The sequence below is a fragment of the Argiope bruennichi genome, chromosome 11 (genome assembly GCF_947563725.1).
Source record: "Argiope bruennichi chromosome 11, qqArgBrue1.1, whole genome shotgun sequence".
NCBI classification, from domain to species: Eukaryota; Metazoa; Arthropoda; class Arachnida; order Araneae; family Araneidae; genus Argiope; species Argiope bruennichi.
In genome coordinates this window covers 75,812,280-75,830,078 of record NC_079161.1, presented here as the reverse complement: position 1 = coordinate 75,830,078, position 17,799 = coordinate 75,812,280, and the positions used below count along the sequence as shown (strand labels likewise).

Sequence of the window (17,799 nt, the reverse complement as noted above, 5' to 3'; positions counted from 1 at the left end):
AAATTTTTGTAGTCCAATGTCCTATAAATCCGCCACCTAGGAAGGGAGTCAACGTGCGACAGTTGTCTGCAAGTCTTCGTCTGTGAGAAAATGGTAATTGGACAAAAAACTACTTCAAGTACAAGGGTAGGTGGAAATCTCTGAGTGCTAGATCGGGACTATAGAATAGATAATGAAACATGTTTTAGCGATTGATTTTTTTGTTCTGATTGTGTGAAAGTTGCAATAGGTCGGCATAACATTACCGTGTATCAACACATCACCAGGTTGAACATCCTCCTCCATTTGCTATCATATCTTTCTATTAATTAATTGAGATCATAACAGAAGTGATAAAAAATAATGATCATAGGAGATAAAATGATATACTCGTTTTTAATTCATCGACAGGAATTATAATGATTGGATTATATAGTGAATTATCCTATAATGCATAGTGTGATCTGCCTTAATGCAAAATGCATATTCTTGTAATGCAAACTGAAAAAGAAATCGTTTCACGGACAAGAAGCAGAAAGATTCTTAACACCATTCCTCTTTCGTGCAGACATTTTAACGATAGTCACGAAGATGAATCAGTGAATCCTTCAAAAATGTCTCCAGTCGCCTTTCCAAAAAGAAAGATGAAAAGAAACAAGGAAAATAAATGGCAATCCGATTTGGAAACAATCGACTGCTGACAACAGAATGAAATCAGATGCTAATGTATGATTTTCTGACGACATCTTTCATTTCCAATCTGCCTTTCAGCTTATTGAAAGGGGATTTGCTTTTTTGTCGTTCCCTTCTTTGCAACTGGTGGCGCTCCATAGATTTTGATAAGAAGTTTGTGCTGCTGTTTGCGAATGTTTTATAACGTGAGAACTTCATATACCAGTAATGCATTTATATAGAAGCTAGTATGGTAGTAATTGTATATAAACAAATAATTATCACAAAGTTTAAGAAATTATTCTGTATTTAGAGAATAAAATTTATTGTCAAATACCATGGATTATACTATAGTACTAGTTTTATGTTTTCATGTCAGAGATCACTGCAACAAGTATTTAAAATATTGCTAATCTTCAATCAAAAGATGGCGCAATTGGAAATTTAATTTTGATTCTATACAATAATTTGACTAATTAATTTTGTTAACTCAATTTTCATATACTAAAAACGGTGGATTAAAATTTAGTTTTATTGGATGCATTTTAAACTACAGTAGAATTCTTATTGCATCGCTTCTGTGGTTGCAAATTTCCTTTTGTGTAGCCACAATCGGGAGGCATTACACATGATATATTGCTAAACGCTGCTTGTTTCCTATTTCATTTAATTTATCTATTCCTTTTAAATATATAATGCTTTTTAGCCTCTATCTATTGTTTAATAAATCATTAATGTATATTTTTTGTTTAAAAAAAAACTTTTATTTTACGATTTCAATAACCAATTTCGTTTTTGCAGTTGAAATTCCCATCTCTTTTGCGGTTTCTTGAAATATGTAGTTGTGTAATTTTTCTTTAATTCTTGTAATATAAAGAACACATATATTGTTAATTATTTGTACAGCGTATTAATAACCAGAAAGTGAAACTGTCTTGCTGCGAATGACATTTAGAAGGGGGATAGTTTATAAATTTAGAGTATTAATTCGATTTAATAGGCAATCGGATTACTTTTTGAGCTAATCATCAACGTAAAATTATAAATCAGATAAAATTGAAATTAGTTAGAATCAGTATTTCTGGCGAACCATATGATTGAAACGACTAACACACTACGGAAAAAATCGAATCATCAAAGGCAAAGAAAATATGCTTACACTCAAAAATGCATACAAATCATTAGAAAAATTAAATAATGTAGGAAAAAATATTTAATTTAAAAAAGTGAAATCGAGTGTAAATTTAAATCAAAATAATCAACAATTTTTCCCAAAATACCTCACTTGCATAGAGGCAAACTTATGAAAGAAAATATAATAACAGACAATATTAGTATTAAAGAGTAATTACAAAGACTGACAATTTAAAAAAAAAATCAAGGAAACTAGTTACAAAAATGAATATGAGAAAAATACATAACCTTTTATTTAGTAAAATTATATCGTTGAAAAAAATTCTCAATACCAAAATTTATATTAAAGAAGAAATAAATTTTAGGTATTTCATTTGAAAAATACTACATTAAAACCGTTACAGAAATTTGAATCTCATCTGCAAAAAAGTGAACAATATTAGTAAATAAATTTCAACTCATCATTTCAAAACTATTTGATAATTTATCAACTGTGGATTTTCTTAAAATAATTGTTCTACAAATTATCTGACTGTGACAAATTATCTGATTTCTTGAAATTATCTGATTGTGACAAATTATCTGATTTTTTCAAATTATCTGATTGTGATAAATTATCTGATTTCTTCAAATTATCTGATTGTGATAAATTATCTGATTTCTTCAAATGATCTGATTGTGATAAATTATCTTAAATATTTGAATTATCTGATTACCATTATTGTTCATCGAAAATATAATTTCTTTATTAATTATTAAGATAGAAGACAATCTTAGTTAATGAAATATGTATAATAACGATCCACTTAGGATTTAAAACTGTAGAGCATGCTATCAATCATCTAGATTGGAAACAATCTTAATTAAGAAAATCAGAAATAATTTAAGAAGACTTTTTAAATATGTACATAATACATAAAATTAAGCTTGAATACGTCATGCCGTAAAATTTTTATACATAATTACGATTAACATCTCTAATATGACGTTGCTTGACAGGAAATAAACCATTTTACACTCTTAAATGGCCATCTCATATCCATTTACATAATACATAAAAATTACCAGCATTATTTATGTTCTTTCCCTCCTGATGCATGCTTGAAGATAGTACTCATCTTGACACATTTCCACTAAGTCTAAAACTCTTATGGAAGAAAACCTCCTTTTGATCTCCTAGAGATGCACGCACAGGGATCTAAGCCGGAGCAATATCATAATAAAAATACACAATTTGTCTTGGAAAAGAGTTTTAATGGCTTTCAGCTGGTCGGGGGTTGAAAGTTCTCACTGAAACCATTGCCTTTATTCTTTAAAGAATAAAGCCCTCCTAGTGTTTAAGAGGAGATTGGATAGTGGCAAGATATGTCTCAAGAAATTCACCTTTAATAATTTCTTGATAGTGTCTTTTTGTATCTTTAATAGAATAAAATATCTAAAAAGATATTCTTTAACAGATTGGGGTTTTTTTTTAGTGTTTGGGTCATCTTATTGTTTTTTTAAAGGAATCTTTAGTTATTTGTATAAGTATAAACTTCAGTGATAAATAATTCGAAATGTAATGCATTTTATTAATTATTTATTTATTTATAAAATTAATTTTCTCATTAAGCAGGGAACAATTAAAAAGATACCATTGAATTTTTTCATGTTGCAAGATTTATAACGTTAAAAATTCATTAAAAATCATTTTAATTTAGTAAAATAGCTCAATATTCATTCATATTCAATAAATTAATCATATTTTAGTTTTTGGTGTAAGCTAGATAAACGGAAAATTTTCTTAAACTAAATTCAAAATATCGAACAGTTTTAAAAGAAGCATTTTCATTAAAATATTAAATACAGAATATTTTATTAAAAATATTTCAACTTTTAACTTTAATAGCAAACATACATTATACAATTTTATATAATATAAAACAATATTTGAAATATTGTATAATATTGTTAAATAAAGAATAATATAATATCCACAATATTGTACAATGTTGTACAACGTTTTGTGTTGCTCGGAAATTTAAAATTTAATTGTTTCCATGCCCACTGTCAGATGGAGCCACAGGCACTAAAGGAATAATAAAAGAAATTTTGATTTTAATTAACCAATTAATTGGTAATTAAGTTAAAAATTAATAAGGTAAGTAATGTTATCAAAAACAAGCAACTTTCAAACATCTAGGACTTTAACATATTAGGAAAATAGTCTAAAATTGATTTTTAAATTAAATTTTACAAAAGGAAAAAAGATGATTTAAATAAAAGTGAGTAATAAAAATCAAAAAATTATTCGAAATTATAATGCTTTTCTAAATGTTTTGTTAAAAACACTTGACATTGTTCGAACATGGCATGGCTAAGGGAATTGAACTGAAGAATAGGCAGGTGTGTTAATTGGTTATTTTGTAAATTCGACAAGGGTCACTTTCTTTCTTGATTTTAAAAAATTTTCTCAACTTGATAGATCAACCCGGATTTTTAAAAACGAATTATACAATACTAATTGCATTGCAATAATTAGGAAAATTAAAATATAAGAATTTTGTACTGAAACTATTTTAAGAAGAATGCTACATTTCAAAACGTTGATTGCATTCGGTTTCTTGTTGCCTAGCACATTCATTTCCATGTAGATGACAAAAATTTAACATTATTTAAATTTATTCTCTTTCGATGGAATTATTTGTAAATTCAGAGATGTGAGTAAATCAATATATTCCAATTTCATAATTCTGGAAACTCTCTTTATATTATTTTAAAATCTTAATACAAGTGCATGATATAAATTTCTTTTATTAGAATATAAAACATCCTTTATTGATAAAACATTTCCTTAGTATATATAAAACATTTCCTTAGTATTTATAAAGCATATATATACTAAAGGAAAATGCCCTGAAAATGAGCAACCACATAGTAGACTATCAGGTATTCAAAAGCTAAGTTACTTTCTTTTCATCACATATAGAGAATTTTAATTTGAACTGAATTCTTCAATTCCTTCGAAAGAGGTAACTTTTTTTTTTAATTCTGAAAAATAAAATTAGTGATTAGATGCAGTTGGAAGAAGTTTACAGTTGGTAAAGAAGAGGATTTGAAACGTATGGAAGACATTTAAAATTTATAGAGAACATATTATTTTAAACATTCAGTTGACATTTTGGCACACAATTAAAACATATAAAAGTAGAAGTAACATAGAAAGCGTTGCTTCACAAGCATAGATGGCGTGCTTAACAAGCATATATGGCGGTGCTAAAGAAGCATAGATGACGCTGCTAAACTAGTATAGATGGCGCTGTTAAACAAGCATAGATGGTGGTGCTAAACAAGTATAGATGGCGTTGCTTAACAAGCATAAATGGCGTGTCTAACAGGCACAGATGGCGTGCTTAACAAGCATAGATGGCGTTGCTTAACAAGCATAGATGGGGTTGTATAAATAGAGATGAAATACCTGTTTTTGATGTGGTAAACAAATTCAATACTTCGTTTGGTATGAAAAATTTGAGTTTTAATTCTCTTCTGAAATATGAAAAATTAATGTATTCCAGATTCAAAAAACAAATGGAATATGAGAAATTCATGTATTGATTCTTGAACACACCATAAACAAATCATTTTTTTTTTAATTTAATTTCTTTATTGAATCATCATGAAAAATGTGTAACATTTGGTATGGTGTACATTTTGGCACACAATAGAAACATATAAACAAAGAAGTAAAATATATGGCATTGTTTAACAAGCAGAGTCAACTAATTGTCTCAAGCCTTGTTAAAGGAAGAGGGAGAAAATCGGATCAATTAATGAATATAACAGTTATTTTTCACATCTGGTTTAAATAGAGATGAAATCTCTAAACCAAAATACCAAACGGAAGGTGGTAAAAGACTTCCACATTCCGTTTGGGATGGGTAAAATGTATTTTTTATTCTCTTGTAAAATTTGAAAATTAATATAATCTACAATCAGCAAATAAATTGAACATGAACAAAAATATTTATCTTGAATTTTGAGTGCACCTATAAGCAAATTATTTTATTCTGAATTTAATTTTTTTATATTGAATCCATTCTGGAAAATGTGTACTACATTTCCTAATTCTGAAATGGACGTATGTTGGATAATTAAAACTGTTGGAGGACATAATATTTAATATGTATGGTTTACATTTTGGCGCCCAATTAAAACATATAATATCAATTAATGAATATAACCTTATTAAAACATATAAAATTAAAAGTAAAATAGATGACTCTGATTAACAAGCAGCGCCAACTAATTTTCCAAACTTTATCCAAGGGAAGAGGGGAAAAAATGTATCAATTAAGGGGATAGTGGTCTCTATTAGACACTTTTCGGAATTATTCTGTCAGGGTTATGAAGTTTTTATGCATAAATATTAAAATATAAATGCGTTCAAGCTCCTTTAAAAAACATTTTAAAGTAAAATATATTATTTAAAAAAAATTTAAAATATGTAATTTTAAAAGATTTCAATATATACCAGACGACTTAATTTTTAATTTTTTTGTATCGATATTTCCTTATTACCCAATGTAAATTCATTTGGAACAAAACTACGTATGATTTTGTTAATCCAATCAAGTACTAATTTTTTAGAAATATTTTTATACACACTTTCTGAATTTTCATAGGAATTTTATGTTTTTCTGAACTAGAATGCAATTTGAACGAGCTAAAAAAAAAAAAAAAAAAAAAAAAACTCGAAATATAAAAGGCATGCCGCATTTTCTTTAAATGTTTGACCGAAATGTTTATTTTCAATTTCATTTAATTCCTTCAAAAATTTAGACACTTGGAACATTTAAAATATATTTAAATCTAATTACAGTATCATTTTGAGAAAAGTCATTAAGATGTACTTTTTTACCTCTTAGCCTTCAAATATTCATTTTATTGAACAATACTTTTTATAACATTATTTTAGTTGGATATAAACATATATTTTGATAATGAAACAAGAAAAAAAAATTTCGCTTTCGTTCATTTTTTATTATTTCAAAGTCCACTGTCCTTTCAATGAATATAACCTGGCATTAATACGAAATCAAATATTTATTCCTGATGTAGAAAAGGAATTCCATATTTATCATATCCATTTGTCATATGGGATCCAAAAAATTTTGCTTTTCATACACTAACGAAATTTGAAAATTAAATATAATCTACATTCCCCAAATAGATTTAATATGAACAAAAATACTTTTTATTTAATATTCAATACACCATAAACAGATTATTTTATTTTAAATTTAATTCTTCGATTGAAACGATTGTGAAAATTTTGTACCACTTTTCCTAATTCTGAAATGGAGAAAATTTGAATCAAAGTACAAAATGCAAACCTAACCATTGCCATATAAAAGAATATAAAACATGAAGAATATAAAACTGACGGAAACTATTCTGCAATCAGCAAACATACAGCACCGCATTCTGCATATGAGTGGGCAACCAATACATTCAGCAATCGACTTTATTCCGAATTGAATTTTCCCCGAAGCGAATTTCCCCGGGTAAAAATTCGAAGTTACATCTCCCTCGGCGTCTAGAAATGTTCGATGCTATTCAAAAACGCATGCATAAAACATGAAGTGGCACCAAAATCTATTCCATATAACCTGTTGACATGAAGGCAACTTAGAGATATGATAATTAAGGCATTGGTGACACTCTCTCTCTCTATCTGTAGAAATTCATCTTTTGCGGCCACCAGATGGCGCTAGCTTAAATTCATAGCAGTTGTATCGAAAGACGAAATGGAGAAATGCTTTTGAATTTTCTAGACGCATAATTGCCTTCACCAGAAAGTAATATGTTTCACAATACAGGGAAAGATATATTTATCATTTTCTGGAGATGGTCTGGTGTTGGAATTGGTTTCTTTTGATGCGATTTGAAAGCACAAGAATGTTTTGGTTTCGTCAGATTCCTATTGCCGGTTTTAATTTTGCGGAAGTAGAAAGTTTCATATGTCTGTTTACATTGAAATTTGTATGCATTTGGGGAGATATACAAATAAAAGCGGAAAGTATGGTATCGAGGTATTTATTGAGCAAAGAATTTGAATTGGATATTTAACACGTTTATCCTGAAAATTGAATATGATTATTAAGTGTATGCTAATTGTTCGATTAAGGAATAGGATATAAGGAAATTATTTTAATCATTTTGTAATCATTCGATTCTTAAATATGATATGTCGAATTATTAATATAATTATTTTCATATGTGAAATAAGGGAAAGATAAATTATATTCTTAAGGGCGTTTTAATTCAATCCGCATGTGAACCTTGAAATGCAGCATGTTAAGTGGATGAAGCATATTAGTCTTTGAAGTCTGTCAATTCTTTTGTGCCTACATATAAAATGTAACAAGCGAGGTAAATGTAATTTAATATATGCTTTTATTACTGAAATAATACTGCTTTTATTACTGAGATAATGAAATTTAATATATGCTTTTATTACTAGCCGTTTTAGTCACCAGCTGGTTAACTGCTATAAATGGTTATTAAAAATTTGACTCAAAGGTTTGGTGTAACTTCTTCTTAATGGCTTTCTCAGAAAAATATTTTTAAATTTCATATTTTAATAGACATAAATTCATATGATTTTAAAAACTTTACAGTGTGTGGTTCATTGACTTATGAATTAATGTTCATCTGTATCCTTGTTCATTTAATTATATCATAGAAAAGGGCAGTGGTATTTAAAAATAGACGTAAAAAATTCAACATTTCTATGTTCTGAAATTACATATTAATTGTATAAACAACTCCATGTCTTGATCATCAACGATAGGGGGGAGGGGGGAGTTAGAATGAAATACTAATTATAACATTGAAAAGTTTACATTTCACATCAACGATGAAATATATTTAACCAGAGGATACAGTCTCCCCCAAACTTTCTTGCATACTCTCTAATAAAGGTGTTACCCCCCCTCTCCATCCCTGCATAAAATATTGGACTTTTAATAAAGCCTCAAAGACCTTGCATGGCATAACAATTATTACGAAATGTTGATTTTTGACTTGAATTTAGCATTTTTACTGAATCGATCATATGATCTCTGGCAATTAATCGCTGGCATATAAATCATAATTTCCGAAAATCACGTTATTACATATTGTTACAAATCTGTAATGCTGCTTCCCAGCACGGTTAGTTTTATCACCGGAAAGACCGATTTACAATCATCTGTATTGGATGCTGCTCGGGTGCCGAGCCAGTAATTCCAGAGCTTGGCTACAAACTTGGCGACCATTTTGCGATTTGGCGACGAATTTGGCGAATTTTGTACATTAAAATCCAATTCCAGCTTCTAAATTTCTGCCCTCACTCAATCGACGAACTAATTACGATGCGTTTTAGTAGACACAGACAGTAGATATTCGGTAAAATTGGATTTCGAATCTGGAACAGACCCAAAGCGGAGATTTTACCATGAAGCCAATACAATTCCATTGCGATCAGGATGTAATTGGAACTAGGTGAGAGTGCTTTGATTGATTCATTTATATCGATAATGTTACAAATCTGTAATGTTGCTTCCCAGCACGTTTAGTTCAATCGCTGTAAAGACCATTTTACGATCAGCTCTGTTGGGTGCTGATCGAGTGCCGAGTCATTGATCTCAGAGCTTGGCTACGAATTTGGCGACAAAATAGATAGTTCTGCAATCTTCTAGAATTTTGGTGATAGAGCCAATAGGAGCTGAGATAAGCCTGATTGGTCATGAAACTTCTCGGCCCGACTCCCGGGAACTATAAAAGGCCGGCAGTCTCAATCTGAAGGCATTGTTTTGAGTTGAATTCTGGTTAATAGCTGAACGTGCTTTCTCTCCCTGAGTGCTTCAACCAGCTTATCGTTGTAGTGCTGCGTTGTGCTATTACGTACTGCTGTATATTGTTTGCGAGCGTCTCCGGCTGTGAATTTGACTGAGTGTGAATAAAGTGGTCGTTTGCCACCGAGGTCTGTTGATTGTGCATCTAAATACATCCAATACACGAACCTGTTAACTTTACGGACTAACAGGAGGAAGTTCCGTAACAATACATTTTTTTCTTCGATTTAACGATTTTTTTTTTCCTTTAACCGGTTTAGACTAAAGTTTGTCACTGAATTGCAACTGTTGTCACTAAATATTGAATCAAATTTGCTATTTTGTTTTTGAATTATAGCATTCAAATGCTTGTAAAAGTACATACCAACAGAAATTCGACTCCTTGACGGATTCCGTTCCAAATTTGATAGGTATCTACATATTAGGTGTTAAATCGGTGTATCGAATTTTATTCATCTTGTGGTGATTGAGTTGCCAAGAACGGAGCCGGTGATGTGAGGGTCGTTGCCGCTTAACACAACCACTAGACAAAAGTGATTGCCGTAGTCCGGAGGCTGTTAACTGGCTTATGAAGCTACCACCACAATTAACGCTTGGCGCGATAATATCGTTCGTCCCTCCACTGACTAACTGGTGGGGAGTATTGTGGTGGTTAGCTTCATAAGCCAGTTAACAGCCTCCGGACTACGGCAATCACTTTTGTCTAGTGGTTATGCCACGCGACTACGCCTTTGGCAATGCAATTACTACAATCTAACTCTCTTCATGTTGTAGTTATCGCATTAAATTGTATTCGGACAGCCGTATGGACAAATTTTTCTAAATACATTTCGCACAAAATGTGATGGAAATCCGCACATTTGTTATAGACTAAACTTCATTCGTTCAACTGAAAGGCGTTTTTAATTTATTTTTTATCACAAATAGGTAGATGGAAATCCAGACATAATGCCAATATGTGCTTTACTATTTTTGACACTAAATATTCAAAAAATTACTTTTATAATTATATCAATTCCATTTTCGTACAGTTTTCCCTTGATTTTTAATAATGTTTTTAATTAAATTTCATGCACTCTCTGAAAAAAAAATGTCTTTAAATAATATGATGGAATGCAAATTCATTCACCAAAACATTCAATCGCATGTTTTTACCAATCATTAATTCCATAATAGGTTTCTCTCTTTCGTTTTTATTTCTTAATACGTATTTTTTTTTTTAAAAAATTGCGGTAAATAGATTTGTTTGAATTCGACAAACATTATCTTTTCTTTTTTAAAATGCATTTCATATTATTCATTTGGCAACCTAAAAAAATCAATAATCTATCAAAATTCAATAAAATAATCAATCGAAGAAACTGATCACCATTACCGACTAGCGGAAAAAAAATCTCCGAAGAGAACATTTCTTTCTTCCAAAATATTTATATGCCAAAGTTGTTAGTTTTAGGACAAATGTTCTGGCCAACAGAGTCCTAACACACACGCACGTACGCACGCACGCAAGCACACACACACACACACACACACACATACACACACACATACACACACACACACACACACACACACACACACACACACACTTTCTCCTTTGTAGAGATGGAGATTCAAAATTTTCTTGTCTGGCTGTTCGTGTTTATAGGGAGGGGTCAATTCATACGTGCTAAAAATTAAATTTTTATTGAAGTATTTTTTTCAACATTAAATAAAAGTCAAATTTTGGACAAAATTAACTAATGAGTAATCCATCGATCTATTTTTCTCGATGCGTAAAAAGAAGATCAATAGATGAATGGAAAGAGGCCCAACATGCATGAATAATTTTTTGCTTTATATGCCGAAGCTAAAAAGAAAATTTGCACTATCCCAGGTAGTACAGAATGTTGCACTATATTGTAAAATATTGTATTATATTATTCAATATTAAGAATATTGCCTACTATTGTATAATATCGAACAATATACGTGTGCTACTGGAGATACACTAGAAGCACAAATGTAGTATACAATATTGTATTGTATGAAAGATGACGAATATTTTAATAGCGGTTATTACGTAACCAATATCAAAAAGTCACAAATATAAGTGATCAATAGTTTTCGAAGAGGGGTGTGATTGAAATCCTTGATACGATCTTACTGATGATATTTCGATTACAGGTTTTGGATCACGATAGAAAGTAACAATTGATACGATATCACTGAAATTTGCCGGAGCGGTGACTTCACTGGAAAGTGAAAATCGATACGATCTGTCCAATGGAAGCTCTCGAAAGAAATCTGTGATTGGATTGAAAAGTGAACGGACCGGTTATTGGAATTATCGTATCGTATCATTGAATTGGCATATCACTGAAATTTATCGGAGCGGTGATTTCACCGGAAAGTGCGAGGCTTCACTGGAAAGTGCGAAGTCACCGCTCCACTTTACGGGAGTGACTGATATTCGTATTTGATGATGCACTATTCCATACAGATAATTGCTCGTGACATGATTGACTTTGATTACATGTATTCTGTTTACTGTTGGCACAATCTATTGGTAGAATATAGGACTAAAGTAAACATTTTAAAGAAATGACATATATTTTTAACTCACCTTTTCCAGAAAAAGGTTCCCTCTAATAAATAAATTAAAAAAATAGTTTTGAGAAAAAAATAAAATTTAAGAAGTAATCTGAAACAGATAAATTAATTTAATCATACGTTTCTTAAATTAGTAAATTAAGTATTAATTACAATTAATAAATTTTATATTTAATATTAAGTAATAATTTTTAATTAATAATATGATTGAAATAACAGATATTTGGAACGCATATTTAAAAATAACAATAGCAACATTATTTGTTATTCAAAAAATCGTGGAATATGCATCTCTAGTCTTGAGAATAAATTAAAAGTCTTTAAAACATTTATAAAAATAGCTTTTATAAATACAATTTTCATAATATGCTAAAAAATGTAGTTTTCTATTTGAATTATCTTTTTTTCAATTTTAATCTTCTTCTATTTATCATATATTTGTACAATATGGTATGCTTTAAAACAATATTCAAAATATAATATAATATTTCTTAATATCGGATAATGTAATGTCGCACAATATTGTACATTATTGTACAACAACCTGGGTCATAGTGGTAAGAATACAGGAAAATCGTGAGAATTTTTAGTTTTTCCAGCTGACAATCATAAATTTCTTCTCCATATATTGGTATATTTTTATCATTTGATTAGATCTACATAAAAAATTAAAATGTTTAAAGCATTAATAAAAATGTCTTTTATAAATACAGTTTCATTAATGCGCTAAAAATAGAACCTTCATTAGAATTATTTTCTTCTATTTTCATATAATTTATAACACACTATTAAAAATATAACGAGCATTTGAAAACAATTTTTCACAAATTCGCTAACAAGTGGTGCTACTAATAGGAAATAAAACTAAATTAAATCAATCAATAAATTGGTAATTAAATTTCTAAAATTATTAATATAATATAATTTAATTATGCATGAGTATATAGTTTGAAAAATCTAATATATCAAAAAGAGAATGTGAAATCAGTTATAAAACTCCACAAGCATAAAACTATAATCTTAGCAGCCTAATATATTACATGAATTAAATTTGATAGTTAAAAATAATTTTTGTGTAAGTTTTAACTAAGTTCTGAGTAAATATTTATATTACTGCAAATGCAGTCTTAAATGAGATATTTATCAATTTATTTTAAATAACGAAAGCAATCTTCTGAAAAATTATTTTAAAATCGTTTTCAAATTAATTGTCTGAATTTGAATCGAAATGATGTTATTTGTTCATAAATCAATATTTGAATCATTAAATTTTCTGATAAAAATATGTTAATAATTTAAAGTATGCCTGATCATTTACATTTAATTCATGAAATGACGATTTTATTTAAGGATCAAATTTACAAGCAATATTTATTTTCCAATTATTTTATCAATACAAAATTTATTTTCAATTTTTTTTTTTTTTTTTTTTTTTTTTTTTTGTTTATACAGCAAAATATAGCCTAACATTTATTATCCGAAACTTAATTAATAAAAATAAACTAACATATAAGGCATTCCAAATTAATATTAAACGTATTCTTTCAGAATGTCTTATTAATAACTCCACTAATTTAGTCTAAATAATTATTAATTATATTACGCAAAAATTAATATCTTGATCAATATAATATAAGAGCAAAAGAAAAAAAAATAAGGTTAAATTAGTCCCAGAAATGTACTTAGTTAATGACTAATCATTTAAGGTATTTTGTCAACCTCTTAAAATAATTATATTTCCAAACAACTTAACTGAATAAATACATATGCTAGTAATTTTTAATGTTAAAAAATATGAAAGAAAATTAAATTGAATTTTTCTGCATTAATTCAGAAAAAAAATCATGCTTAGACTTTTTCATCATCATCTTTAGAATATTAGCGAAGCAGTTGTGTATAATTAATTAAAGAGCATTGATGAAAAATGTTCAAATTTTAGAATTTTTTAAAAACATTTTTTATAAAAAGAAATTTCCTTTTTAAATTACAGTTTTATTGTTTCTTGCTATTTTTAACTCGTGTTGTTTCACGTATTTTCTCTTGCTGTTTGGAAAGTCTTATTAAAAACCTTTGCGTAAAGTTTGAAAAAAAATAATGGTAATTCATAGAAAGTTTTGGCGCCAGATGTTGTACCTATTAGAGAAAGTTTTTACAATGTATTCTTTGATATTCTTGGCGAAAAATCTCATTTACACACAAAAAATAACCTTGAACAAATTTCGCATTAGATAACTTTAAGGTGGGTAAATTTCTATACTTATTTTAAATTCTCTTTATTACTTTGGAATCTGAACTATAAAAAAAGACTGATTTTATTCTTTATCAAAATATTTGTAAATACTTCCATTTTATTTCTATCATCAATTCATATAGTATTTTCATTTAATTAGATTGAGTTTATTAATTTCACCATATTTATCTTTATGACTGGTTTTCATGTCAATATGCATTTTAAATGTATATTAACTAAATGTCAAATGCAAGAAGAGTTTTCATCTTTTATATTCTGTAATTTGCACAGAAATAATTCACTATTTTTCTTCTTTTCAGTTTTATATTGACTTTTATTAAATAATCATATTTGGAGCAAAATTACTCATATAATAACTGAAACTAATGATAAGAGTTAAAAGAATAAGTATAAAAATAATTTAATTATTAATAATTATTATTTTTTATTGTTATTTTAATAATTATTTACTTATCTGGATATCGAATTTCTTTTCTTTTACCATAAATTGTTTAATTAAGCAAAGAACGTAATGGAATTTTAATTTATTGAAACAATTTTAACATCATAAAAAATGTGTTTATAGTAATTTAATAGTACAACAACAGACCTTGATGCCCTAAAACAATACAGGAACCGATATGTCATGGACAAATGATATGTAATTATGTTTTTTCTAACTGATTTTGCATTCTTGCAAATGAATTACGAAGAAAGTATAATAATCATTTTTTAAAAAATCAAACTCGATATTTTAATGAGCAACAATATATTTCACAGATTACTGAATCTTAGAATTCCATTTTTTTGGAATTATCCCTGGCTGTGATCACAATAACTCAAAAGCGCCTTTACCTAGATGAATGAAATTTGGTATATGTAGACGAATTTTGTAGATTTTTATCAAATTTTGAACGAAATATCTTCTCTTCTTTTACAAAGTGGACTCAATAATGAAGAAACGTAAAGAATTAAATAGATAGAATTTGGTAGATAGATTTAGCATCAAAAATGCTGATTCAAATCAAGTTTTGAACCAATCTATCAAATGATTGGCATATGTCTGTCGTACTTTCGTATGCATTTAAACTCAATGATTAGTAAAGGTATTGACTTAAATATATGAAATTTGGTTCATACTCTTGTGACTACAATTTTTTTCCATAACGAGTTTTGGTTTTAGACAGTAAAGAAAAGCGTCTAAACTACTTATTCGCACAATAGATAAAGTAAATATACAGATTCATGGGATTTTTTCCCGCATTGTTCTTCAGTGCCATTCAACGTTTCCGTAACCTTATCCAAGGTCAACAATTTTAAGTACGGAGAGTAAAATTATCACCCTTTCCACAGATAATTGTTTATTATTACTTTTGTATAATTACTTATTTTTGCTGCCTTTGAAAATTAAAGTATAATTATATCTTTTTTTCTTTTCTATTCTAGGGTCAAAGCTGTCCAACAATGCAGAGTTCTCTTTTTTATCAAGGTAACTTTCTTACTTCTAATCAATAATGGTATTTAATAAATAATTCACTAATTGTAATTTACAATATAAAAATAATTTTGGCATGATAAGATATGTGGTAATATTCTTTCTTTCTCTACAAAATTATCTGCTGCTATTATGAATGAAGCAATACTCATCTTTAAATAATGAAATTTTCAAAATCATGCATAGAAGTTTTATAAATTTATTTTTGGGTATTTCTTAACTACTATTGGTATTAAGAAATACTAACTACTATTGGTATACTTTGGGTATTTCTTAACTTTATATTGATGCTGCCACTATGTTGCTAATGTACTATGACACTATTAAAAGCTCATTATTTCCTTAAAATAAAACTCTTACCTCAAAGTTATAAAAAATATATAAGTAAAAAAAAGTAAAATTCTATTTTCTAAAAATTTAAAAATATAATAACAATGTATTCAAGATGAGTTTATATATTTTAAATAATTCAAATACAATAATAGAAAATTGAATTTTATATATATCTTTTCAAGTTAAGAGAATATATAGAAATATATTCCCTATTTAACAGTATTTTATCATTTCTTATGCTATGAAAGTGGAAGTTTCTAAATAAATTTATAAAATAAAGTCTAAAATTTGTCTATTGAATTTGCTTGATTAAAAACATATTCTAAGTAAAATCTGCCCTCCAACTGTATAATGTATTAAAAACTGTGCATTTTTCATTTTTTTTCTTATTTGTATATATTAAAGCGCATACGTAGCATTTTTTTTTGGGTATTTTAAATCCCTTTTTGTCAGATTAAATGTTGCTAGCTTTCTTCATGGGAAGATCTCATTCTTTAACTAGTCGCCTTTGGCGACAGGATAGTTACCCGAGGATATTGGTTATTTTAGCTAAATAAGTTAGGCATGATTGTTGTCCATGATCCTGTGGTGAATTGCATATAAGCCAGTGACAGCGCTTATATCCGGACAGCTGTTTTGGTATAATCGGTTAGTTACTGGACTGCTAACCACAAGGTCCCAGGTTCTATCCTTCGTCTATCACCTACCGCTTCATTGGTGACTTCGGATAATGAACCTTCAACATTCGTACAGCTGTTGTGACGTCATCTACCCGCAACCAAAGTCGTCAGACTCACGTGACGCAGCAACCCAAAAGCCGTCAGACACACTTGGCGCATCAGCACCCACAAAAAAACGCTCGTCATAACGCTTGGCGCTATTCAAAATAGGGTACATACCCATTTAGACAACAGCTTATAACTAATAATTCAACACATCACCACTAAACGCCATATCGTTCGACTCACTGGAGGGAGAGTACTGTGGTGAATTGCATATAAGCCAGTAACAGCGCTTCTACCCGGGCAGCTGTTTTGGTATAGTCGGTTAGTTACTGGACTGCTAACCACAAGGTCACAGGTTTTATCCTCGCGCATTCACCTACCGCTTCAATCTCGTCCAACTGCCCGGCATTATAACCCTGTTAATTTAATTGACTTTCATTTGTTTATTGTTTACATAAACTTTCCTAATGGAGACGAGTCCTCTAACAACATAGAGCTATTGAAAAACCTATATGAGTGGTTCATCTGTCTTCTAATATTAGCGATATTTTAACTATATTTTTTCATCCGTCATGTAAAATACACAATTGTTAAATGAAAATAAACTTCTTTAGCTTTTAAGAATACAAGAAATCCACGCAATTAAATTTTTGAAGAAACAATGAAAAAACATTGAATTTCAATGTAATCGATTGTTGGAAATAGGGCAAAAAATCATTCTTACAAAATTGCTTAAATTCAACAACAACAAAAAAAAAGTCG

General features: G+C 28.8%; 1 protein-coding gene across 1 annotated transcript in view; it reads left to right on the top strand.

Annotated features, from left to right (window-relative positions):
• The window catches only part of LOC129957177 (carbonic anhydrase-related protein 10-like), a 765,422-nt gene that overhangs the window by 734,904 nt on the left and 12,719 nt on the right, over positions 1-17,799 (top strand). The window contains exon 9 of the mRNA XM_056069369.1: positions 15,931-15,973. Coding sequence (XP_055925344.1) covers positions 15,931-15,973 — 43 coding nt within the window. The remainder of the gene's footprint in view (positions 1-15,930; positions 15,974-17,799) is intronic.